Source organism: Microcebus murinus, chromosome 32 (genome assembly GCF_040939455.1).
Source record: "Microcebus murinus isolate Inina chromosome 32, M.murinus_Inina_mat1.0, whole genome shotgun sequence".
Taxonomy (NCBI): Eukaryota; Metazoa; Chordata; class Mammalia; order Primates; family Cheirogaleidae; genus Microcebus; species Microcebus murinus.
This window is the reverse complement of record NC_134135.1, coordinates 2836150-2863535: the sequence shown is the minus strand read 5'-3', so window position 1 is coordinate 2863535 and position 27386 is coordinate 2836150. Positions and strand designations below refer to the sequence as shown.

Genomic DNA, 27386 nt, shown 5'->3' with positions numbered 1-27386 from the left:
TTTCACATATTTTAATCAGCAAAAATTAGAAAATTTAATACATTTATACATTATCAAAGAAGTGGGGAATTGGAAACATATATTGTTGATAGAAGTATAAATAGGTGAAATCACTTTAGTTATCAATTTGCCCCTTCTAATGGAATTAAAGATGTAGACATCATAGAAGACAGATCTTACCTCTAAATACATGCCCTGGGGAAGTCACACGTGTGAACAAGAAGGCAGGCACGAGAACGTGCCCTGCAGCATTTTGCTGATAGTGCAGAGCTGGAAACAGCCCAAATGTCCAGCAGTCAGGGAAAGGATAAAGAGACCATAGTTAGTGCATGCAACCCAGTTCTTCCTTAAAATTTGTTTTATTGAGATATGACTCACATATCATCAAAGCCATGTTTTAAAGTGCACAATCCAGTGATTTTTTAGTATATTCACAAGGCTGTGCACGCATCACTGCTGTCTAACTCCACAACACTTTCATTGTCCCCCAAAGAAACCCCATTCTCATTAGTGGTCACTTCTCATTACTCCCTCCCCCCTAGCCCCTGGCAGCCACTAATCTACTTTCTGTCTCTAAGGAATTGCCTATTCTGGACATTTTGTACAAATGGAATCATACAATATGTGGCTTTTTGCATCTGGTTTCTTTCACTTAGCATAATTTTTCAAGGTGTATCTGTGTTGTAGCATGTAACAGTACTTCATTCTTTTCTATGTCTGAATAACATTCCATAGTATGGATAACAACTGAATTCTATTCAGTAAATAATGGACTAGATCTACCAAAATCACTGAATGAATCTCAAAAGCAAAATATTGAGGACAATAAAAAAGTTAAAGATTTTAGTATACAATATGATTCCATATATGCGTGTATGTGTGTATATATATATATACATATATATTCTTCTTTTTTTTTTTTTTTTTGAGACAGAGTCTCACTCTGTTGCCTGGGCTAGAATTCTGTGGTGTCACCCTAGCTCACAGCAACCTCAAACTCCTGGGCTCAGGTGATCCTCCTGCCTCAGCCTCCCGAGTAGCTGGGACTACAGGCATGCGCCACCATGCCCGGCTCATTTTTAAAATATATTTTTAGTTGTCCAGCTAATTTCTTTCTATTTTTGTTAGTAGAGACAAAGTCTCACTCTTGCTCAGGCTGGTCTCAAACTCCTGAGTTCAAAGGATCCACACGCCTCTGCCTCCCTCCCAGAGTGCTAGGATCACAGGCGTGAGCCACTGCGCCCGGCCCGTATGTGTATATTTTAATTACGTAAGTATTACCACAAACTGATTATCAAGAGATGCCTCTTTAGAAAAGTATTTTAAAATGCACAAGACTAACGTACAGTGCTGAGGAGAGTGTTTACCTTTGTTTATGAGAGGAAGGAAAATAGATTGGGAGTGGTAGAAGTAAAAAAAAAAAGCAAAATGTTAATGTCTAGAAAATAGGGTCTCTATGCATATTTCCTTTTATATTATTTGGGTTTTTATGATTGAGTTATTTCAAAATTTAAAAGTTAAAAAGAGAAAAATTATCCAACAGATGTTGTTGAGCTAAGAATATGAATATTTGTACTGAATAAACATTCTAAATCTGAACACTTCCATTTATTCCTTTTTTTTTTTTTAAGACAAAGTCTAACTCCAAGCCCGTGGGCAGAGTGCAGTTGTGTCATCACAGCTCACTGGAACCTCAAACTTCGGGGCTCAAGGGATCCTCTTGCCTCAGCCTCTTGAGTATCTGTGACTACAGGCACGTGCCATCTCACCCGGCTATTTTTTTCTATTTTTGTAGAGATGGGGTCTCCTTCTTGCTCAGGCTGATCTCAAACTCCTGATCTCAAGCGATCCTCCTGCTTCGGCCTCCCAGAGTGCTAGGGTTACAGCATGAGCCACACCACCCAGCCTATTCCTATATTTTAAAAATGACTTTCAAACTTGACTGAGTGACACAACTTTGGAAGCAAAGCTCACATATTTGTGTTTATAGATATGTGACCGTTCAGTGACTTTGTAACAAAAAAGTCAACACTCAGAGAAATCCTTGCAACAACATACAGCTGACCCTTCAACAACATGGGTCTCAAAGGCATGGGTCCACTTACACGTGGATTTTCTTCTGCCTCTGCCACCCCTGAGTCCACAAGACCAACCCCTCCTCTTCCTCCTCCTCCTCAGCCAACTCAACCTAAAGATGAAGAGGATACAGCCCTTTATGGTGATCCACTTAATGAACAGTAAATACACTTTTTTCTCTTTATGATTTTCTTAATAGCATTTTCTTTTCTCTAGCTTCTGTTTTTGCATAATTATTACCGACATCTGTATTTTAATTTTTCTATTTCCCCATCATGGGGTAAAACAGGTCATCAAAGGGAACCGAATCCATTTGACCATTTCCTTTTTTGCGTGTGCTTCCCAGAGGTGTTCAATAACTGCTTGCTGGATGGTTGATCAGTATTCTTTCCTTGAATTGTTCTGTGGGGAAACGTGGGGTAGAGATAGTGTGGTGGGGCTCTTGGGCATGGGTAATCCACAAATAAGTCAGATTTTTTAAAGATGAAGAGCTTAATTTGGTTGACACGGAGTAGGAGCCAGGGACAGAGAGTCTCCAGGTTTCCTTATTTCCAACGGCCTCACTCCATCCTCCTCCAAGGGGTCTCGCCATCCTCTTTCTACACTTTCAGTGTTGTGTATTCAACACATCCCGGGGGCTCCTTGGTGGGGGCAGAAGCTGCCTCAGACAGTGCGCTGACATTTGGCTCCACATAGCTCACTCCCTGGGGATCTTCAGTCTTTGGGGAAAAGAGATGGACACAGATGAGCATTTAGGGCTGAGTGATTCAATATGGTAGCCGCTAGCCACATATGGTTATTTAAATCTACATTAACTCTAAAATTAAATTAAATTAAATATTCAGGTCCTCAGTTGCACCAGATGCATTTCAAACGCACAATAGCCGCGTATGGCCGGAGCCTGCTGCCTCGGGTAGCACAGGCATGAAACATGCCCACTGCTGCAGGGAGTTCCGCTGGACAGCGCCATTCTAGAACGGCTGCACTTGCAGGAGCATGAGGAGTTTGACTATAGCATTAGTAAAACAATACAATCAATTAAAATCAGTGCAAATGTATGATATTGAGAATAACAACTACCAACTGACAACTACTGATTCTGCAATGTTATATTCTTGTAATATTATTATCAGTGGTTTGTCAATTGATGCCATAAACTGAACATTTAAAATAGGCCAGATCTTATGAAGATGGGAGGAATAAGTTCTAGTGTTCAACAGCACAGCACAGTGGCTATAGTGAACAACAACATATTTTATATTCCAGAATAGCTAGACGAGAAGACATGAAATGTTCCCAACACAAAGAAATGACATCCATCCTAGGTGATGGATCTCCTAAAAACCTTGATTTGACCATTACTCATTGTATCCATATACCACAATATCACATGTACCTCATAAATATGTACAAATACTAGGTATCAACAAAGAAAAATAAAAATAAAACAGACCAGATCAGAGAGTAGAATGGTGGCTGCCAGGGGCTTGGGGAAGGAGGTGACGGGGAAGTGTTGATCAAAGGGTACAAAGTTTCAGTTATACAAAATAAGTAAGTTCTGTGCAGCTACTGTATAGCACAGATCTTGCGAAGAACAATACTGTATTGTATACTTAACATTTCACTAAAAGGGTAGCTCTTATGTTGAGGTCTCAGCTCAAAAGAGGGAAAGAAAACTCCAGAGGTCAGGAGGAGGCCTTTGGAAGTGATGGATACGTTTATGGCATCGATAGTGACAATGGTCAACGGTTTCACGGGTGTATATTTATCTCCAAGCACGTCAAATTGTGGCATTAAATATGTACAGTTTTTTGTGGAAAAGAAAAGAGAAAAACAGACCAGAGTAACCATTTGTTCGTTGATGCTTTGATGCCAACCATATGACATTTAGAATTTGCCAGAAACTCTGAAAAACCCTTTATATTAGTGACACCACTGGGTTTGCACAAGCCTTTTAAACAGGGGTTTTGATCCCCATTAGCTACAAGATGAAATGAAAGGGACTTTGTGATTTGTCACAGGGACTTCGTGATTTGTCTAAGCCCACACAGGTGATAAATAGTAGACAGTGGGAGCTGGAATTCAAAGCACATGTTTTTAAACACGATGTTAATTGGCCTCCCGTCCATGGCGTGAGTTGGGGGCGTCGGTACAGCCATAGCATGGGCTAAACCAGGAGGCAGACAGGCCCAGCCCCTGGTGGTCAGTGACGTCTCGGAGGATCCCGAAGCGGGAGAACTCACCAAGAGAGACGTCCTTTCCGTCTTGGATACATCTGCACGTGAGCGAGAGAAAAAAGTGAGCGCTTAGGTTGTAGGAGTTACAACTTGGTCTTTCTGTCCCCTAATTCTCTCCACTTCCCTTAACACTTACCTGTAGCATCCGGCTTGGGAGATTCGGAATGGCTGGTACTGAGAGAGAGAAAAACACAAGAAGGCATGGAATCTGAATGAAGGCTTGGGGCTTTGGCGAGGAGAGGAGGGAGGTCGCAGAACGGGCTGGGCTTGGGGGCTCTGGGTGGGGCTAGGCGTGCCAGTCACGGTGTCTGAAGAATGGTGGTGAATTAAGGGGAGGATGAGCTATGTCAAGTCTATCTACCTCTCAGCGGATTCTTCATGTGTTGAAGCTCTAGGTTCTTCCGTTGATGAACCTACAAAAACAAACACAGGGAGGAGTTTACCTGCTGGGAAAATCCTTCACTCTCCCTCTCTCCCTTTCCGTCTCTGAACTCACCTCGCTGAGTGTGCCTGTATATGCAGACGACCGAGAGGAAGAGGAGAATGATGGAGATGCAGCTGACAGGGGCGAAAAAGATGATCCTGGTGTCTGCTGGGGAAGGGCAGGCCAGAGAATGAGCTTGGCTCCTGAAACGCACTGCAGGGAACAGCCTGGGGCAGCCAGACAGACCGCCTGGCTCCCAGACTCGGATCTGCGGCTCCGAGAGCTGGAACTTCCGATTGCTAGGGGAGTTTCAGGGCTGTCCCCTCACCTGTGAAGTGAGGCTGGCACTCGGAGCGACTCCATCAGATGGTAGGGGGATTAAATGGGTCAGTGCACCCAGCCCCACCTTGGGCGCGGGAAATTCCCAGTGAACGTTTTCGTGCATAGAGATAATGCGGATCATTTATCGTGAGCCAGCCCCGTGCTCGATGCTTCCGATATGTTCTGTCTCACCACCCGAGACAGATTTACTATCCCTATATCGAAAATTCATAACTAAATTAGGCACTAGGGAATACAGACAATTGCCCAAAGCCACACAGTCATTATGGGTTTGATGCAGGTATGACAACCTTTTAGCCAGTTGACCCCAAGGTCAGGGTCGCTCTGTGCTCAGCTTTGGGGGTGAATGTACCAGACAAATGACATTCTGAACCCGTCCCAGGGAACCCATAGTCTAGTGAGATGAACATTACCCAACTTACTGTAATGCTACACAGACTGTGACGAGTCCAATAATAGATGAATGAAAGTTTAGACTGTCACCCAGCTCAAGAATCGTTTTCTTACCTTCTGCTTTCACTACGGCATATTGAACCCGTCCACCGACCTCTCTTCACTCCCTGACACTGGGAAAGAATTTGCTATTGTTTCTGGTCATAGAACGGACTAGACACGTGAACTCTTCTGGCTCAAAACAACTCACATTCTTAGCTCAGAAATGTTTTCTGAATTTTCTTACAGGCAATGATGAGCTGACAGTAAAGTTAGAAATTTCTGGAGAGAAAGATTAATTGAAGACAAGAAACCATACAGGAGAGCGGAGGCCTGGGGTTGACGGAGGCCATGAGGGCATTTGCCGTGGCTCTGGTGTTTACGACTTCCTGGGGCAGCGGGGAAGGAAACAAAATGCAAAGTCTGCCCGAGGAAAAGGATTCTCCTGGGCAAACTTCACTCTGTAAATCAGGGACCCAGTGAGCAGCATCCCAACTGTTAATGGTAGACCAGGAATGGCCTCTCGACTAGTGAGGAAAACCAACTCTCTCGAATCTTGTAACAGAATGAACAAAGGTAAAAAGTGCCCCGAGACTTTGCAAGCCAACCCCAACATGGGTTTGGAGCTCAAGTTGAAAAGAGCTAGAGACAAAAGGGCGCAATTTGACTACAAGAAAGAGGTTTTGAAAGTGAAAAGTATTTATCAGGGGCGATGAGCAACAAAATGGATACTCTTAAAAATTGAATTATTAATTTAGGAAATGGGCTTCAGGAATTATTTAAGAATGTAGAATAAATGTTTGTAGTTATGAAAAGAAAGTTAAGAGATGTAGAGACTAGACCAACATCCACAACATGGGGACTCCAGAGGCGGGAATGGTACACGTGAAGGAGAGCAGTGTAAGAAATAAAGGAACATTTCCTTGTTTTAAAGGAAGATGTTAGTGTTTCACTTTTTAAAAACCAAAGGATAGACAATAACATTAATGGAAGTATTTGGGTTGGGCCAGGTGTGGTGACTCATGCCTGTAATCCTAGCGCTCTAGGAGGCCGAGGTGGGTGGATCGTTTGAGCTCAGGAGTTCGAGACCAGCCTGAGCAAGAGTGAGACTTCGTCTCTACTAAAAATAAAAAGAAATTAGCTGGACAACTAAAAATATATAGAAAAATTAGCCGGGCATGGTGGCGCATGCCTGTAGTCCCAGCTACTCGGGAGGCTGAGGCAGGAGGATCGCTTGAGCCCAGGAGTGTGAGGTTGCTGTGAGCTAGGCTGACACCACGGCACTCTAGCAGGGGCAACAGAGTGAGACTCTGTCTCCAAAAAAAAAAAAGTATGTAGGTTGTTTCTACCCTTTGGCTATTGTAAATAGTGCTGCTAAGAACATTCATATACAAGTTTTTGTTTGAAAAACTCTTTTCATTTCTTTTGGGTGTATCCCTAGGAGTGGACTGCTTCAGGGGTATTAGATTTCCATCTAGGGTGATGAGAAAGTTCTAGAACCAGATAACAGGGAAGGTTGCACAAGATGGTGAAAGTACTTAGTGCCACTGAATTGCACACTTTAAAATGGTGAATTTTATGTTATGTAAATGTTATATATATATATTTATGTTATATAAATGTTGTGTTATGTTTACTACAATAAAAAAAGAAATTCTACAAAGCTTTAATTGCTTTTCTAGGCTGGTTGTCTTCCTCTGGTCTGCTAAACGGCCTCCACGCCATCCACGGAACCTGGGCAAGCCTAATAAGTAAGCCCCAGAAGGTTCCGTTAGTGACTGTGGGTTTTGTGAGTCTCCACACAGAGCCGGGGTTCCCTCAGCTCACAGCCCGAGGCCGTGCTGACAGGAAGTCGCTTTCTAGATGGAAAAGTGGTGGTGGAGTAGTGCCACCCTCTGGCCACACTCTGTCTTGTCATGCTGGACAACAGAGGACATCACGATGGTTAATTTTATGTGTCCACTTGGTCAGGCCATCGTGCCCAGCGGTTTGGCCAAACACCCGGTGGGGTGTGGCTGTGAAGGTATTTTTAGACGGGATTAGCACGTGGATCAGTAGCCTTTGAGGAAGGCAGCTTCCTCGGCAGTTGGCAGGTGGGCCTCATCCCAGCAGTCGGAGGCTTTGCGAGAGAAGATTGAGACCCCCGGGGGGAGGTAGGAGCTCTGCCTCCAACTGCCTTCCGACTCAAGCTGCGACGTCAGGTCTTCCCTGGGTCTCCAGCCTGCCTGCCTACCCTGCAGATTTTGGACTTGCCAGCCCCCCAGTCATGTGAGCCAACAATTCCTTAAAGAAAATCTCTCTGCATGTATACACGTCTATATTCTACTGGTTCTTTCTCCCCGGAAGACCCCATCTAATACAGACGTGACCTCTGCTCCTCCCTTCAGTCACGTTTCGATGGGCTCACTTATGCTGGGAGGGCACCATGCCGGTGGGAGTGGGGAGTCTCATGCCATTCCCTGAGACTCCCCGGTGACAAGGGACCAGTTGGAAGGACTCAGGGAGGATTCCGGGTGAGAACAGCGTTAGACAAGGGTAGAAAAGAATGACTAAAACTAAAAACCATCGTTCTCAAGAGAGAAAATTTCCACCAACAAAAGGAACTAGTTTCTCAGCGATATTTATAGGCAAGTCTACGTCATAATATTTTTAATTCTTACAACAACCCTGCAAGATTGGTATCAATATTTCCATCTCATTGGTAAAGGACATGCCTATGGGTGAGTCCAGGAATTACAAAACGGAACTGTACCCAAAGCGTATATAGTGTTACAACGAGGAAGCAGCACGTAGTTGAGGCCGGGCAGTAGATTCCACACAATTCCTCCTGTGTGTGGCTTTCCTTCATGCTTGAATAAAGAAACACGTGGTAAAACTTCAAGGAGTAGGAAGAAGAAAAATGATTGAAGACAAAAAGTTGAGTAGCGGGGAAGGGGGGCGGGTATATACATACATAATGAGTGAGATGTGCACCATCTGGGGGATGGTCATGATGGAGACTCAGACTTTTGGGGGGAGGGGGGAAATGGGCATTTATTGAAACCTTAAAATCTGTACCCCCATAATATGCCGAAAAAAAAAAAAGTTGAGTAGTTATAGAAACACCTCTCCAGGCCCCTCCCTACCTTTGTGTGTGTGCTTTGGCTCTTAAGATTTTTCCCAGGTACACGACGATCTGAGGTCACACTGCAGAGCCAGGTCTGAGACGCTTTGCAACGTCTGGTCCTCGGCACCAGCAGAGGGTCTCTGACCCAGCCCCCACCTGGTCCCCTCACTAGCTTTCTATCTGCATATGTGTATATATATATGGAATTATCTATCTATCCACTTACCTATCATCCATCTAACCTGTCCTTTATCTAATCTATACATCTTATCATCTCTATCTTTATATCTGTCTACCCATGTACTTACCTGTCATCTAGCTATCTAATATAGCTATTTATTTATTTTGAGACAGAGTCTGGCTTTGTTGCCCAGGCTAGAGTGAGTGCCGTGGCGTCAGCCTAGCTCACAGCAACCTCAAATTCCTGGGCTCAAGCTATCCTTCTGCCTCAGCCTCCTGAGTAGCTGGGACTACAGGCATTCGCCACCACGCCCGGCTAATTTTTTCTATATATGTTAGTTGGCCAATTAATTTCTTTCTATTTTTAGTAGAGACAGGGTCTCGCTCTTGCCCAGGCTGATTTCGAACTCCTGACCTTGAGCAATCCACCCGCCTCGGCCTCCCAGAGTGCTAAGATTACAGGCATGAGCCACCGCGCCCAGCCTAATATATCTATTCTTTCTATCTCTATCTAAACCACCTACTTGAAATGAGGCTCTTCTCTTCTCTTCTCTTCTCTTCTCTTCTCTTCTCTTCTCTTCTCTTCTCTTCTCTTCTCTTCTCTTCTCTTCTCTTCTCTTCTCTTTCTTTACTTTTCTTTCTTTCCTTTTTTATTTTTGAGACAGAATCTCACTCTGTTGCCCGGGCTAGAGTGCCGTGGCGTCAGCCTAGCTCACAGCAACCTCAGACTCCTGGGCTCAAGCGATCCTCCTGCCTTAGCCTCCCTAGTAACTGGGACTACAAGCATGCCTGGCTAATTTTTTTTTCTCTATATATTTTTAATTGTCCAGCTAATTCTTTCATTTTTTTTAGTAGAAACGGGGTCTTGCTCTTGCTCAGGCTGGTCTTGAACTCCTGAGCTCAAACGATCTGCACACCTTGGCCTCCCAGAGTGCTGGGATTACAGGCGTGAGCCACTGTGCCCACTGAGGCTTTTCTTAATTGATCAGCAAGCAGTAGCAAAAGGAGTGGAGAATTATTGATAAGACATGCCTGAGTTCTAATACTGAGTCTCCCACTTACAGACGTCATAAATGTCCCCTTCCCTTTCCGGAATAGGCTATTATTTGGTTAAATAAAAGGAAGGGGCAGGGAGAAAATAATTCCTAACTTGAAGAGTTAGGCCGGGATGAAAGATACTGGCTTTAAAGCACTTGGTCTAGAGGCTGACGCATTGTGTAGGATAACGAGATTGTAGTTGTCAGCATCATTGTCTCACCCAATATCCCATCCACATCATCTCCCTCTGTAACGGATTCCATCCGTGTCCCTCTGCCCACCCGTGTTCCCAAACCCTTCCACCACTTGTATGCATTCTAGATCACGGTTTCTTTCACTCTCCAAAGGGACCACTCGCATCTCTTCGTTGGGAAAGTGCCTGGGAGAATCCAAAATGCCTTGGAGGCCGGGCGCGGTGGCTCACGCCTGTAATCCTAGCACTTTGGGAGGCCGAGGCGGGATTGCTGGAGGTCAGGAGTTCGAAACCAGCCTGAGCAAGAGCGAGACCCGTCTCTACTATAAATAGAAAGAAATTAATTGGCCAACTAATATATATAGAAAAAATTAGCCAGGCATGGTGGCGCATGTCTGTAGTCCCAGCTACTTGGGAGGCTGAGGCAGGAGGATTGCTTGAGCCCAGGAGTTTGAGGTTGCTGTGAGCTAGGCTGACGCCACGGCACTCACTCTAGCCTGGGCAACAGAGTGAGACTCTGTCTCAAAAAAAACAAAAAAACAAAATGCCTTGGAATTCGAGGGAAGCGCCTCAGCCGTGACTGCTGTCTGTGGGATTAAGGCTGCCCTGGCCCTCTGGCCTCCTGCATCTGTGACCTTGTGTCGCCAGCACTTTTCTGCAGGATCGAGTAAAAGATGCCATCTGAGGGGCCTGAATGGCCCACCCTTGTTTGCTCTCTTTTCCTCCAAGCCCTTCTTTCTTACTCCCCCACAATGTCACTTTCACCTGATACTGCCTAAGAGCCTGCTCCTGGCGGAACCGAACCCCAGGAGCCTCCAAAGCAGCAGTTCGATCAGTGCATCTCCGTGGACTCGTGAAAACAGGGCGGGAGCAGCTGTGTGTGGACTCCCGGGACCCCTCAATGGAAGCAGAAAAACAAGCCTTGCCTCTTGTCCTTTCAAACCTCCCCTTTTCCAGCCTACAGTTTCTCTCACCCAGGAATTCACCAGAAATGAGAAGTAAGTTGTTGTAAAACTACCCTCTGCATGTGACCCCATACCAGCTGAACTGGGTCCACCCTGAGATGTCCACATATCCTGGCAAAATTTTACATCACTGCTTACAAATTGCCAAAAATAGATGATAAAGTACTGCACTGTTGGACTCAGACTAATCCATGAGACACAGCGTGGCGTGGGGCATAAATAAGTCAGGGGCACCAGAAAGGAAGCCTGGCCTTGTGTCAAGGTTAGGTGATCAAATCCCCCCCAGTCTCTGCATAGCAGCTAGGTAAAGGTCTCCTTCTGGTGGCTTTCAGGCATAAAAATACAGGCTAGGGACACCATGCCTGTGCTTAAAGCTATTTCATTCTGTTTAGAGTTGTGGTGACATTCAACTACTTGAATTCAGAAAGTACATTTTAAAAATTATAATACTGACCCTCTTATGACAAGAGGGGGGTCTGTTGGCTGTTCTGTGGCGAGTATCTTGCTCTTACTCTGTAAACCTATCTCCTCTGTCCTCAGTCAACTTCATTTCACGCTTGCCTTGCTTTTGGTGTGTCTGGTCATTCTTCAGCCAAGAGCACACCAAGAGGCCGGGCGCGGTGGCTCACGCCTGTCATCCTAGCACTCTGGGAGGCCGAGGTGGGTGGATCGCTCAAAGTCAGGAGTTCGAAACCAGCCTGAGCAACAGCGAGACCCCATCTCTACTAAAAATAGAAAGAAATTAATTGGCCAGCTAAAAATACATAGAAAAACTTAGCTGGGCATGGTGGTGCATGCCTGTGGTCCCAGCTACTCGGGAGGCTGAGGCAGCAGGACTGCTTGAGCCCAGGAGTTTGAGCTTGCTGTGAGCTAGGCTGATGCCACAGCATTCTAGCCCGTGGGCAACAGAGTGAGACTCTGTCTCAAAAAAAAAAAAAAAAAAAAAAAAAAAAGCACACCCAGAACCGAGAACAGAACAGGACAGACAACTACAACTCAACATCAAAGTGGTTCCATGGTGACGTCTGAACCACGAGGTGGCCCCAACCCAGACACTAAAGCAAGACCCCAGACCATGATCAGAGCCCTCTTGTTACGACAGGGGGGTTCGTTCTCCATTCTGTGGCAAATGCTATCTTGGTCTTACTCTGTGAACCTATCTTGTCCTTCCTCAATAAACTTCATTTCACCCTTGCAGAAAAAAAAAAAAAAGGAAATATAATATCCACTTGGATGGCTGCAATTTTAAAAAAGGAAATGTGTTGACAAGGATGTGGAGATATTGGAACCCAATATATTACTGGTAGGAATAGGACAGGTATAGCCACAATGGGAAACCATTTGACAGTTCCCCAAAAAGTTAAATATACAGTTACCACATGTGCCAGCAATACTACCCCTGGGTACACTGCACCCAAGAGAATTACAAGCAGGGACTCAGACACTCGTGTCCCAACATGCATAGCAGCAGTGCTTGCGTTAGCCAAAAGGTGTAGACAACTCAAACGCCCATCAGCGGGTGAACAGATAAACAAGATGTGGTATATGCATATAGTGGGATATTCTTCAGCCATGAAAAGAGACGAAGCACTCACACATGCTACAATCTGGATGAACCGTGAAAACATTACGCTAAGTGTAAGAAGCTAGTCGCAGAAGATCACATATTATTAACATATAAACCCACTTAAACAATGTGATTGTCCACCCTAGGCAAAACCACACACACTGGATGCATTGAATGGTTGACAGGGCCTGGTGGGATATTGGGGAATGGGGAGTGACTGGTTAATGGGTACGGAATCTCGTTTGGGGCGATGAGAATGTTCTGGAATTGTATAGTGGTGATGGTTACACAACCTTGTGAATACACTAAATGCCATTGAATTGTACACTTTATAAGGGTTAATTCATGCAATGTGCATTATATACCAATAAAAAAGAAAAAATAGCTGGGTACAGTGATGGCACTTGTTATCCCAGCTACTCCAGAGGGCTAGGCAGGAGGATTGCTTGAGCCCAGAGGTTCAAATCCAGCCTGGGCAACATAGAGAGACCCTGGCTCTAAAAAAACAAAAGGTCAAAAGAAAAAATGATGAAAGATTTCAAAATAAAAAAACCTTCTGTTCTCTTTCACACCGCACTAGATCTCTCACCTAATTTTTTTTTTTTTTTTTTTTTTTGAGACATAGTCTTACTCTGTTGCCGGGGCTAGAGTGCCGTGGCATCAGCCTAGCTTACAGCAACCTTCAACTCCTGGGCTCAAGCGATCCTCCTGCCTCAGCCTCCCGAGTAGCTGGGACTACAGGCATGTGCCACCATGCCCAGCTAATTTTTTTCTATATATTTTTGGTTGTTTGGCTAATTTCTTTCTATTTTTAGTAGAAATGGGGTCTCACTCTTGCTCAAGCTGGTGTCAAACTCCTGACCTTGAGCAATCCTCCTGCATCAGCCTCCCAGAGTGCTAGGATTAGAGGCATGAGCCACCATACCCGGCCTTTTTTTTTTTTTTTTTTTTTTTTTAAGACAGGCCTCTGCCTCCCAGGCTAGAGTGCAGTAGAGAGCACGATTACAGCTCACTACAACCTTAAACTCCTGGGCTCAAACAATCCTCCTGTCTTAGCCTCCCAAAGTGCTGAGGTCACAGTCTGAGCCATTGTGCCCGGCCTCATTACTGACACGTCCATGTTCCTCCACTCTATCAGATTGTATCTCTCTCTTAGAACATTCCTGGCATGGATTGTGTTCATAGTGCTGGAGTAGCAGTCATTTCCCAAGCCTACTAACATGAAATAAAAATGTTTCAAATAGCTATCTTGCAAGAACACGCTGGACAATACCTTTTTAAAAGCTAATTATACCAGCCTAGGCTCTAACAACGTTTAACAATTTTGGCTCTTAGGAGTAGACTGAAGGAAGATTATGAGTTGCTGAAAGGAAGGATGATTAAGCATCTAGAAGCCAATTTATATTGCAGTTGGCCCTTGAGCAACACAGAATGAAATGGCATAAGTCCACTTAGATGCTGATTTTCTTCTGCCTCTGCCACCCCTGGGACAGCAAGACCAACCCCTCCTCTTCCTCCTCCTCCTCCTCCTTTTCCTCCTCTTCCTCCTCAGCCTACTCAACATGAAGATGAAGAGTATGAAGATCTCTATCATGATCCACTTTCACCTAATAAATAGTAAATATGTTTCTCTTCGTTCTGATTTTCTTAATAACGTTTTCTTTTCCCTAGCTCACTTTATTGTAAGAATACAGTATATAATATAAGACATATAGCATAGAAAATATGGGCTAATTGGCTATTTATGTTATCGGTAAGACTTCCAGTCAATAGCAGGCTATTAGGAGTTAAGTTTTGGGGGGAGTCAAAAGTTGTACATGAATTTTCAACTGTGTGGGGGTTCAGTGCCCCTGTCCTCCATGTTGCTCAAGGGTCAACTGTATACGTTTGGCCATTAAACTCTAGGTGAGTTCCTGTTTCCGCCTAATGCCACCCAAAGCTCTGATTTTTATGAGAAGCTCTGAGGACAGAATCTCAGCTGATTATTCATCGACAAGCAACATCAGTGGAAAAGAATTTAACATTCACCTGTTTTTGATCACTCATGTTCCCAAAGTTCCTGTCCTGTAAGTGCCCCGGTGCTCCTGGAGTCCCCGAACCAGTACACAAAAACTCACCCCCCTCACTCCCCAAATTCCACCTTCGTTTTCATTTGTGTACCACGGTGGACGACGTGCCTTGTGCCATTCTACGCACCCGCGTCTTCAGAACCTGAAAGTGCTTAAGAGGCCGTCTCGCCACTGCCCCAGAAAGGCAGTAGCTCCCCGGGAAACACCGAGAAAGGTTCTTCTTATGTGCTTTAAGCAAAGACAATTCCCCATCCCACGAGGCAAATCTACTTGGGAAAGGCATCTCCTTTCTAATTATCTTACCTTTTTTTATTGAGGGACCTCCGAGTTCATCGTGTTTATCTAGAAAACAGGAGACAAGAAAAGGATCACAGTGATTATATGGGAACCTTGAGAACATGAGTCCTCATATCCTACTTGGGGACGGGATGCCCTCTTTGGGAAACAGAAAAGAGAATGTCTTTTCCATTTCCCTGCGCTCCCTGGGTCCTCAGACCAGGCACAGGGCATCAGATCACTCTTTTTCATACTTCTTGAGGCCGAGCATGGTGGCTCACACCTGTAATCCTAGCACTCTGGGAGGCAGAGGCAGGAGGATCACTCAAAGTCAGGAGTTCGAGACCAGCCTGAGCAAGGGTGAGACCCTGTCTCTACTGAAAATAGAAAGAATTAGCTGGACAACTAAAAATATATATAGAAAAAATTAGCCAGGCATGGTGGTGCGTCCCTGCAGTCCCAGCTACTCAGGAGGCTGAGGCAGGAGGATCACTTGAGCCCAGGAATTTGAGGTTGCTGTGAGCTAGGCTGATGCCACGGCACTGTAGCCCAGGCAACAGAGTGAGACTCTGTCTCGAAAAATAAATAAGTAAATAAAAAGAAACTTGTTGAGTTTGATATTATTTTCAATAACAAAAATATTTATGATGACACCACTAAAATGCCCCCCTCCAATTCTATTCCTTAACAGTCTTCCCTATCTCAACAAAGAAAACTGCAATTTGCCCAATTGCGAGGGCTCTGCCCTCCCCTCTCCTGGAGCATGGGGACTGTGAGAGGTATGGCTTCTCACCAACAGGTATGGTAAAGGTGACTGTCATTTCCATAATTACATTACAGTATGTAACACTATTTTGCCAGGGCTCTCCCTGTCCTTCTCTCTCTCCTTGCAAGCTCTGCAGAAGCAATCTGCCTGAATCCCACACATGCAAAGAACCAAATATTGCCAACAACCACAGGGGCGGAGAGGTGGACCCTTCCCCAGTCACTCTCCAGATGAGAACCCAGGCCTGGCTGGCACCTTGGTTGCATCCTTGTGAGACCCAGAACAGCAGACTCAGCTAAGCTGTGCCTGGGCTCATGACCACAGAAACTGTGAGATAACAAATGGGTGTGTAAAGTTGCTAAATTTGTGGTGTTTTGTTATGCAGCCACAGATTCCTAATATAATACCTTTCAGTTATTCTCCATCTATAATGTGTTTTCTAATTAATTTCATGTCTTGTTCTTGTTTCTTTCTTTCAAAAGAGATTGTAAACTCCTGTTGGCCAGAGACCTGGTCTGTCTCAGTTATTAGATACTGTTATATATGTCAGCACATACCAAAGTATCTGCATTTGAAGGGTGAATGAACAGCACTTCTGTCCCAGGTGCTTTAAATTAATTTTCTTTAGTAGCAGAAGCATTCATACTCCCTTTTTGTAATAAATAATGAGTAGTATAATCAAGTGATTTGCAAAGCAGCAAACAGTCTCTATGCGGAAGGCAGACCTGGAAAATGAACCACTAAACATTGATACTACATCTGTCTTTCTATGTAATGGTACAGCTAGGAAAGAAGTGAAGAAATCAGGAAAGAATAGATGATCTGCCAAAGAACATAGTTGAGAAGTGGCAACTTATTACTGGGTTTTTAGGGCTAAAGTGTGGGTGTGACAATTCTTAAGACTGCAAGAAAAAGTTATTGGGGATACAATATGAAATCAATATTGTGCTGATGAGCACATTGTTGAGGGATCATTGATCATGAGCCTTAGAAAGAGAGTAATCAGAGGTGAAATATCATGAAGTGCTCAGTTTCTCACTATGCCCCAAGCCCAGTCTTAGCCATTGAGTGGACATGTTGCTACTTCTACCTGACACTGATGATTGTAAGGTTGCTCCAGGGATTTTCCTTAATACAGCCAGCCTGACCTACTGGAAACAACAGAAACCATCAAAAATATTGTTGAGTGGTTAATGAATGAACAGACAGATGGATGGATGGATGGATGGATGGATGGATGGATGGACAGATAGATGGGTGGATGGGTGGGTGGGTGGGTGGATGCCTGTGTGGATGCATGGTTGGACGGATGGGTGGGTGGATGGGTGGGTTTATGGGTGGATGGATGGGTGTCTGGCTGGATGGGTGGATGGTGGGTGGATGGATGGATGGGTGGGTGGGTGGATCAATGGATGGGCAGATAGATGGATGGATGGGTGGGTGGGTGGATGGATGGGTGGATGAGTGGATGGATGGATGGCTGGGTGGATGGCTGGGTGGATAGGTGGATGGTGGGTAGATGGATGGATGGGTGGGTGGATGGATGGATGGATGGGCAGATAGATGGATGGATGGGTGAGTGGATGGATGGATGGTGGGTAGATGGATGGTGCGTGGATGGATGGATGGGTGGGTGGGTGGATGGATGGATGGATAGTTGGATGGGTGGATAGATGGATGAATGGTGGGTGGATGGTGAGTGGATGGATGGATGGGTGGGTGGGTGGATGGGTGGGTGGGTAGATGGATGGATGGATGGATGGATGCATGGATGGGTGGGTGGATGGATGGATGGATGGATGGATGGGTGGATGCATGGATGGGTGGGTGGATGGATGGATGGATGGATAGGTGGATGGGTATATGGATGGATGGAGGGGTAGGTGAGGGGGTGGGTGGATGGGCAGATGGATGCATGGAGGGATGGGTGGATGAATGGATGGGTGGGTGGCTGGGTGGATGGTGGGTGGATGGATGGATGGGTGGGTGGGTGGATAGATGGATGGGCAGATAGATGTATGGATGGGTGGGTGGATGTATGGATGGGTGGATGGATGGATGGATGGGTGGGTGGGTGGATGGATAGATGGATAGATGGATAGTTGGATGGGTGGATGGTTGGATGGATGGATGGATGGATGGATGGATAGGAGGATGGGTGCATGGATGAATGAATGGATGGGTGGATGGATGGATGGATGGATAGGTGGGTGAAAGGATGGATGGATGGATGGATGGATGGGTGGATGCATGGATGGGTGGATGGATGGATGGGTGGATAGATGGATAGAGGGATGGATGGATGGATAGGTGGATGGGTGGATGAATGGATAGGTGGATGGATATATGGATGGATGGAGGGGTGGGTGAGGGGGTGGGTGGATGGGCAGATGGATGCATGGAGGGATGGGTGGATGGATGGGTGGGTGGCTGGGTGGATGGTGAGTGGATGGATGAATGGGTGGGTGGGTGGATGGATGCATGGGTGGGTGGATGGATGGATGAATGAGTGGGTGGGTGGATGGATGGGTGGATGGATGCATGGGTGGGTGGATGGATGGATGAATGAGTGGGTGGGTGGATGGATGGGTGGATGGATGGTGGGTGGATGGGTGGATGGATGGATGGGTGGGTGGGTGGATAGATGGATGGGTGGATGGATGGATGGGTGGGTGGATGGATGGATGGGTGGGTGGGTGGATGGATGGATGGGTGGGTATGTGAGTGGGTGGGTGGATGGTGGATGAATAGATGGATGGGTGTGTGGGTGGGTGGATGGATGGTGGGTGGATGGATGGATGGGTGGGTGGGTGGGTGGATGGATGGGTGGATGGTGGGTGGATGGATGGATGGATGGGTGGGTGGGTGGATGGATGGATGGGTGGGTGGGTGGATGGATGGATGGGTGGATGGTTGGATGGGTGGATGGATGGAAAGGTGGATGGGTGGATGAATGGACGGATGGATGGGTGGGTGGATGGATGGATGGATGGATGGGTGGGTGGATGGATGGATGGATGGATGGATGGATGGATGAGTGGATGGGTGGATGATTGGATGGGTGGATGGATGGAAAAGTGGATGGGTGGATGGATGGATGGATGGATGGATGGATGGATGGATGGAAAGGTGGATGGGTGGATGAAAGGATGGGTGGATGGATGGATGGATGGAAAGGTGGATGGGTGGATGGGTGGGTGGATGGGTGGATTGATGGACAGATGGATGGGTGGATGGATGGATGGAAAGGTAGATGGATGGATGGATGGAAAGGTGGATGGGTGGATGAAAGGATAGGTGGATGGGAGATGGATGCATGGATGGATGCGTGGATGGATGGATGATGAATGGGTGGATGGATGGATGGAAAGGTGGATGGGTTAATGAAAGGATAGGTGGATGGGTGGATGAATGGATGGATGGATGCGTGGATGGATGGATGGATGTGTGGATGGATGGGAGGATGGATGGATGGGTGGGTGCATGGATAGATGGAAAGGTGGATGGGTTGATGGGTGGATGGATGGATGGATGGAAAAGTGGATGGGTGGATTAAAGGATATGTGGATGGGTGGATGGATGAATGGAAAGGTGGATGGGTTAATGAAAGGATAGGTGGATGGGTGGATGGATGGATGGATGGATGAGTGGATGGGTGAATGGATGGATGGGTGGATGGGTGGATGGATGGATGAGTGGATGGATGGGTGGATGGATGGATGGATGGATAGCTGGGCGGGTGGATGGATGGATGGATGAGTGCATGGATGGATGGATGGATGTGTGGATGGATGGATGGATGGATGGATGGAAAGGTGGATAGGTGGATGGGTGGATGAATAGATAGGTGGATGGGTGGATGGATGGTAGATCAAAGTGATGCAGAATTATTTCTTATTCCCCTCCTTGTAATCTCAAGTCACTTATGTCACAACCCTCTCTTATGCATCTTCTCTCCACTGTCTTCATTATTTTCCTCTTATTTTCCCAGCCACCTGTAATCTTAGCTCCATATATCATTATTTGCCTTCCCTGCATCTTTCATAGAGTTCTGGTCAGTCTTCCTAGCTCTTCTGCTCTGACATAAAACGGGAGTATTTTTGCATTTATGTTTGAACAGTAACTGTGAAGCCAATTGTCTTTGTGACACTGGGAGGTTCCCCAACCTCCATAAGCAGAAAGGAGTTGGTAACACAACCATCGTCACAGGAAGTAGAGGTCCAATGAGTTAATGGGCTAAGTTACTTGTAATGGAGACTGGAACACAGAAAATGGCATATACGTGTCAAAGGTCAGTGTTGTCACCCTGTCCTCACCTGTCACCCAGATCTCCAGGCTGTTGCTGGGGCGGGAGCCCAAGTGTGGTGAGTTACACTGGTAGTATACACAGCTGTAGTTCCCACTGTCATTGCTGGTCACGTTCCAGGGCATGAAATCAGTTTGGTTTTTTCTTACTTCCTTGACTTGTGACAGCTCTGGGACCCCGTTTTTCAGCAGGGCAATTGCGATACATTCAGTTCCATTGTATGGGATCAGACATTGGAGTGTCCTGTGACCAGGAGTTGTCCCAGGATCTGTGTTGAGTGAGAGGGAAGGTTCCGGGAGTGACCCTAAAGAGGACAAGGCAGTGGAGGTAAAGGGAAGGCCAGGGCTTCCCATTCCCACTGTACCTGGGGACTACCTCACCTGCCTCTCTATCAACCCTGGCTTTTGCTTCCTGTAAATGATGCCCTGGCTTCCTGGGGCCTCGCTGACCTTAGAGGGACTGTCCCTCCAGAGTGGGTTAATTTGTAGAACTAGTAAATGACTTGCCCTCAAGCATGCTTTGCAAATGCAGACCAAACCCACCCAGAACCCTCACTCCCAGCCACCTCCTTCACTGGGCCACCATGTTCCTGCCCGAATCACCCCACGACCAAGTACGAGACAAACTGGGACAGCCTCTGTGCCCAGAGCCAGTCCTAAGCCTGTTACTTCCCACAGAAATGCAATATAAGCTCTTGCCCACGGTCTTCCCTCCCTCTGCCGCCCCATGAGGCCCTCAGAGCGAGGCATGCCCTTCCCTCGGGAACTGGGGCTCGGTGGAGCTCACCTCCGGATCCGTTAGCCGTACTGTACCTCAGATTCCCTATTAATTGGCTGTATTCTAAAACTGCGGTCCCCAACCCCCGGGCCGCGGACCGGTACTGGTCTGTGGCTTGGTAGGAACCCGGCCACGCAGCGAGAGGTGAGCAGCGGGCAAGTGGGCAAAGCTCCCACGCTCCCGACCACCCGAGCCCCGCCCCGCCAGATCAGCCACCACCTGAGCCCCGCCCCGCCAGATCAGCCACCACCCGAGCCCCGCCCCGCCAGATCAGCCACCACCCGAGCCCCGCCCCGCCAGATCAGCCACCACCTGAGCCCCGCCCCGCCAGATCAGCGACCACCTGAGCCCCGCCCCGCCAGATCAGCGACCACCCGAGCCCCGCCCTGCCAGATCAGCGACCACCTGAGCCCCGCCCCGCCAGATCAGCGACCACCCGAGCCCCGCCCCGCCAGATCAGCGACCACCCGAGCCCCGCCCCGCCAGATCAGCCACCACCCGAGCCCCGCCCCGCCAGATCAGCCACCACCTGAGCCCCGCCCCGCCAGATCAGCCACCACCCGAGCCCCGCCCTGCCAGATCAGCGACCACCTGAGCCCCGCCCCGCCAGATCAGCCACCACCCGAGCCCCGCCCTGCCAGATCAGCGACCACCTGAGCCCCGCCCTGCCAGATCAGCGACCACCTGAGCCCCGCCCCGCCAGATCAGCGACCACCTGAGCCCCGCCCCGCCAGATCAGCGACCACCTGAGCCCCGCCCCGCCAGATCAGCCACCACCCGAGCCCCGCCCTGCCAGATCAGCCACCACCCGAGCCCCGCCCCTGCCAGATCAGCCACCACCGGAGCCCCGCCCCGCCAGATCAGCCACCACCTTAGCCCCGCCCCGCCAGATCAGCCACCACCTTAGCCCCGCCCCGCCAGATCAGCCACCACCTTAGCCCCGCCCCGCCAGATCAGCCACCACCTGAGCCCCGCCCCGCCAGATCAGCGACCACCTGAGCCCCGCCCCGCCAGATCAGCGACCACCTGAGCCCCGCCCCGCCAGATCAGCCACCACCCGAGCCCCGCCCCGCCAGATCAGCCACCACCTGAGCCCCGCCCTGCCAGATCAGCCACCACCTGAGCCCCGCCCCGCCAGATGAGCGGCGGCAGGAGACTTTCGCAGGAGCTGGAACCCTGCTGTGCACTGCGCCAGCGAGAGCCCCAGGCTGCGCGCTCCTTAGGAGAACCTAACGCCTGGTGACCCGAGACGGAGCCGAGCGGTGATGCCAGCGCTGGGGAGCCGCTGCAGATGTAATAAGCGTGCTGCGCTTGAATCATCCCGAAAACAACCCCCCACCCGCAGTCTGCGAAAACTGGTCCCTGGTGCGAGAAAGCCCGGGGACGCTGTTCTAAAGCACTCTCCCACCCCCACCTCACGGCCGCTCACGCCCCGCAGGGGATCTCGCCCCACGCTCGGTCCCCTACATTGGAGGCGCTGCGTCTACCGTTCTGCTTCCCGGTGGCTTCTACCCGCGCCAGCTCCCACCGCAGGAGAAGGAAGGTGTGCACCAGAGAGCGAAGCCACGGCCGTCCTCACCGGTGACGACCAGCTGCACGTGCTCGCTGGCCTCTGACCACGCGTCGGAGGCTCGGGTCTTGTAGGCGCAGAAGTACCTCCCGGCGTCCTCAGGCCGCAGGCGGGAGAGGGGGAACGCAGCCCCCCGGCCGGCCGAGCTCTGCTCCCGCGGGTCCCTAGGCTCGTGCGCCTTGCGCAGCTCGAACGTTGCATTCGGGAAGGGAGCCTGGCACGTCAGCGTCACGCTGCTGTCGCGCGCGGCCACCCAGCTGGGCCAGGCGCGGAGGGAGGGTTTGGGAAGTCTCTCTGGAAAGAGTTCAGAGAGTAACGTGAGCCTTTAGCTTGATGACTGTAAAGCCCCTCCTGGAATTCAGAGGATTAAAGGAAGACACAGGAGGTGCAGCAAGAAACAGTGTACGCGGAGAACTCACCATTCTTCTCCTCTTCATGGCCCAGACTCAGCCCTGGAAGAGAAACCTCGGTGAGAGAGAAATCGTGTGCTTGTCTTTGAGTGCAAATCAGGCAGAGAATGCACAACTAATTTGTTAAAAATCTGTCACGTTCCTTGCAGGTGTTTTCTCAGGTTTACCTTTGACCTTTTACTTTTGTCCCAGTGTTTGTCGTTTAGAAGTTATGTGTATATAGAAAATTCCAGTAACATTTTCTGATTTTTTTGAATCGCTTTTATGATGATTCCCTCTTTCACTGTCTACAAATCATCTAACATTGACTTAGGTTTTTTTTTTTTGAGACAGAGTCTCACTCTGTTGCCCGGGCTAGAGTGAGTGCTGTGGAGTCAGCCTAGCTTACAGCAACCTCAAACTCCTGGGCTCAAGCAATCCTCCTGCCTCAGCCTCCCGAGTAGCTGGGACTACAGGCAGGGACTACAGGCATGCGCCACCATGCCTGGCTAATTTTTGTATATATATAGTTTTAGTTGGTCAATTAATTTATTTCTATTTTTAGTAGAGACAGGGTCTTGCTCAGGCTGGTTTCGAACTCCTGATGTCGAGCAATCTGCCTGTCTCGGCCTCCCAGAGTGCTAGGATTACAGGCGTGAGCCACTGCGCCCGGCCTTGACTTAGGTTTTCTTCTCACGTTTGCCATGATTGCAGTTTTTTCCTTTACCATTTGATTAATCCAAAGGTTACTTTACAGTGGAGTGTGTGTGTGTGTGTGTGTGGGGGGGGGTCTCCTTCATTCCAACAGAGAGAATTTGCCCCCCTCCCTTCAAGATATTTTCTGGTTCCAAGCGCTCTCCTCACTTGTGGCTTTGATTTGTACATATGTGAGCCCCTCCCTTTTCTGTGCTCCGGTCTTGGAATTGCCCTCTGGGAAGGGAGCTATAAACCTGTGGGGAAAATGGGGCCTCAGTCACAGAGTTTGTTTCTGGGTGAAGCTAGACTTTTCCTAGGGACACAAGAGTGTCTCAGAGGCCGGGCGTGGTGGCTCACGCCTGTAATCCTAGCACTCTGGGAGGCCAAGGCAGGAGGATCACTAAAGGTCAGGAGTTCGAAACCAGCCTGAGCAAGAGCGAGACGCCATCTCTACTATAAATAGAAAGAAATTAATTGGCCAACTAAAAAGATATAGAAAAAAAATTAGCTGGGTATGGTGGCGCATATCTGAAGTCCCAGCTACTCAGGAGGCTGAGGCAGGAGGATCACTTGAGCCCAGGAGTTTGAGGTTGCTGTGAGCTAGGCTGACGCCATGGCACTCACTCTAACCCGGGCAACAGAGTGAGACTATGTCTCAAAAAAAAAAAAAAAAAAAAAAGAGTGTCTCAGGGCATCTGTCTCTTGTTTTCTGGAGTCACCAAAGCTGCCAGCACCCACCCCCCGGCCGGGGCCAGGGGTCACCACAGGGGCATGTGATCAGCCCGAGGTTATCTAGTGTCCCTTGCTTTGACCCAGGTGCTGACATGCAACGTGGACCCCCAAGCTTCACTGAGAAGGAATGAGGTGGGGGCTCGATGTGGGCTGAGGCTGCATTAGCTGCAGGATTGGCCTGGACTGATAGGGAGGACATCAGCTTCTGGGTGGCCAGGGGTCCCAGGTGTCAGGGTCCTGCTCTTTACAGTCAGTCATCTCATTGCTGCTGTCAGCCAAGCTTCTGTTCAGACAGTGGTTCCTTTATTCTTAATAAAGGATCACACTTGACTCAGCCAAGGAGAACTGGCTACAATGGAAAAGTCTATCTTAAGGGGAAGAGACTCATTGACACTCATTGAAAAAGCAAAGTGTGAAGATAGGCGTATGGTTAGCTCTTTGGAGTATTAGGAAAATCCTGGTAGGGAGGAATGGCAACATCAAGAACCATACTTCTCAGGAAATAATCACAACACAAAAGTTACCAGTGACCGTGTATCTACCATTTAGTGAGCTCTTTACACACATCAACTACTTACCATAATTTACGAGCTCTATGTACATCCACCATCTTCGTGCAAGTACCATTTACCATGTATTTACCGTTTAGCAGTTTCTTTACATACGTCAGCCGTTTACACACCTGTATTACTCAGCAGGTCCTCTACACATAGCTATCCTTCACCATGCAGCTACTGTGGTTCATGCATTTGTCACTTACCATGCACTTGACACTTAGTACAGTCTCTGCATACATGTTTACGTGCGTCAAATGAAGAGCTACGCAACGTGCATGCTAGTTAGGTGCTATTACCTTCAACCAAGGTAGGGAGGGACAGGTGACATTAGCAACCACAGTTCCCTAGAAAAAGATGATAATAAAAACTACCAATTGTTGGGGATCTACAATTTAACAGATCCTTTAAATACATCATCTGGAGAGCTTAAAACTATTATGTAGAGTATTATTCAGCCATAGAAAGAAACGCAGTTCTGACACATGCTACATTGTAAATGAACCTCAGAGACTTCATACTCAGTGAAAGGAGCCAGACACAAAAGGTCGGTCACACATTTATGATTCCGTTTGTAAGATATACCCAGAGAAGCGACATCCAGAGTGACAGAAAACAGATCAGTGGTCATCAGGAATTGCAGGGAGGAAGGAGAGGAGAGTGGCTGCCCAGTGGGCGTAGTGTTTCCTTTAGGGCTGACGCAAGTGTCCAGGGACTGACAAAGGTGTTGGTTGCACAACATTGCGAATGTGCTAAACGTCACTGAGCTGTACGCTCTTAAATGGCTAACTTTGTTATGTGAATTTTGCATCCATAACTGTTTAAAACTTTATATATGTTAAGTACTTTTGCCCTTCTAATCAAGACATGCATGAGCTTAAATGTCAAAAGTTCACACGAAATAAGGTGGAGCCGAAGAATGATGAATTGTATTAGCTCACGTAAGCAAACTCAGTCAGTGGAGTGGGAGACTGGCCTCCAGAACAGCCGATTCCAGGGGCTTAGTGCTGTCAGGCATTACGTTTGCACATCTAGCTCTTTATGAACATTGGCTGGATAGGACCACCAGCCTGGGAGCAGGGCTGCAAGAAGCTACAGCCCTGCATCTTTGAAAGCTCCCTCTCATAGAGGAAAGAAGTTTGCACCTCCATGCCAGTCTAAGAAACTTCTCAACAGAACTGGACCGACTCATCTTGCATCATAGATCCATTCCTGGAACGACAATTATGGCCCAAAGGGTGGTTAGGGGTTGATACGGGTTGATTTGTGTGCCCCTGAAAAGATAGGTTCAAGTCCTAACTCCTGTGCACGTGACCTTATGTGGAAACAGTATTATTTGGTCTTTGCAGATGTAATGAGCTAAGCCAAACTGAGGTCTAGCTGAGTAGGCTGATCTCTAATCCAATACAAGCAGTGTCCTTATAAGAAGAGGAGAAGAGACAGAGACAGAGACACGGAGGGAAGACAGCCACATGCAGACAGAGGCAGAGATTGGAGAGATGTCTCTGCAAGGTGAATAACACCAAGGAGCGCCAGTTATCACTGGAAGCTGGAAGAGAGGCTGGGAACAGTCCCGCAGAGCCCCCAGAAACAATCAACACTGACACCTTGATTTCAGACTTCTGGTCTCCACAACTGTCAGAGAATACGTTTCTGTTGCTTGTGGCATTTTGGCATGGCAGCCTCAGGAAATGAACACAGGGTGGATGAGGTCAGTGTCTTGGTTGATCAGTTCACTTGTCCTGAGGCTGGAGACTTGGGCGTGGGGGTCGACAGCCACCCCTCAGGCACAAGCGTGTGGCGGGGTGGAGTCACCCCTAGAGAAGGAGGAAGGAACTGGGGCAGATGAAGCATGCTGAGGTCCACCACACTGCCCACTGCTACAGGGAGGAACAGGGGCTTGGTGAGGTGGGGCTGCTCGTGCAAAGTCCACAGCTCCTATGTCATAGGGCCAAGATCACAATCCAGATCTCCCTTTCCACAATCTGAGGTCTGCCTGATTACACTGGGTTCACACTGAGGATGCTTAAAGTCAGCCTAAGCATAGGCCTGCTCAGAAAATCTTCTTATTCACAACTTTGCACCTTGTGTAGATCTTACAACCCAGCCCTTCCCTACTGCTTTGGAACATTCATGGGCGTGCCATGGTGTTTAGAGGACACGGACCCCCAGATCCCATCAGAGCTCTGCGTTCCCCAGCTGAGCACACAGAGGGCGGCGCCACATGTCTCTGCAGTCGGGGGCCCCATCTCTTGAGTGTGGGCGCCAGAGCTAATGCGTGTGACACCCCCAGCCCACAGATCTGACCCAGCACGTGTAGTACGTGCATGCAAGGCATCATTTCTGCTTGTTTCCCAGCTTAACTTCCACTGCCCCGTGCACTGTCCTGGCCATCCAAACCCGTGTGCCCCAGTCCTGGAGACTCACCAAGGCAAAGCAGGGACAGGAACTCCGTGATCATAGCGCCCCTTCTTCCTGAACCGAGATCCCGTCTTCAGTCTTGCAGTCCAAAGGAGGAGCAGGCCTGGGGCAGACACAGCCCTCTCCCTGCCACTTTGCCCCAGGACGTGCAGGTGGAGGTCCTGCTCTGAGCCCCTGGACCTCCACACCCCCTGGTGCACGGTTTCCTTCTTGCAACCGACTCAGGAAACAAGAAGCAGTCCATGACCACATCTTCCCCCAAAATCCTGC

At 48.2% G+C, this 27386-nt stretch overlaps 1 protein-coding gene across 3 annotated transcripts; it reads right to left on the bottom strand.

The window, feature by feature from the left end:
- Nucleotides 1-27386, bottom strand: VSTM1 (V-set and transmembrane domain containing 1). Of its 3 annotated transcripts, none has more exons than XM_012770840.2 (10): nt 27123-27386; nt 22744-22776; nt 22334-22618; nt 19988-20281; nt 14933-14971; nt 4810-4905; nt 4675-4726; nt 4450-4487; nt 4320-4351; nt 1-2795 (listed from the first exon to the last, which is right to left on the bottom strand). In XM_012770840.2, the coding sequence occupies exons 1-10, from the start codon at nt 27154-27156 to the stop codon at nt 2676-2678; spliced, it is 1023 nt and encodes a 340-aa protein (XP_012626294.1). In that variant the 5' UTR covers nt 27157-27386; the 3' UTR covers nt 1-2675. The 3 variants fall into 3 exon arrangements, with proteins under 3 accessions (XP_012626294.1, XP_012626296.1, XP_012626297.1); XM_012770842.2 differs by having other exon boundaries at nt 4810-4902; XM_012770843.2 differs by having other exon boundaries at nt 19988-20245.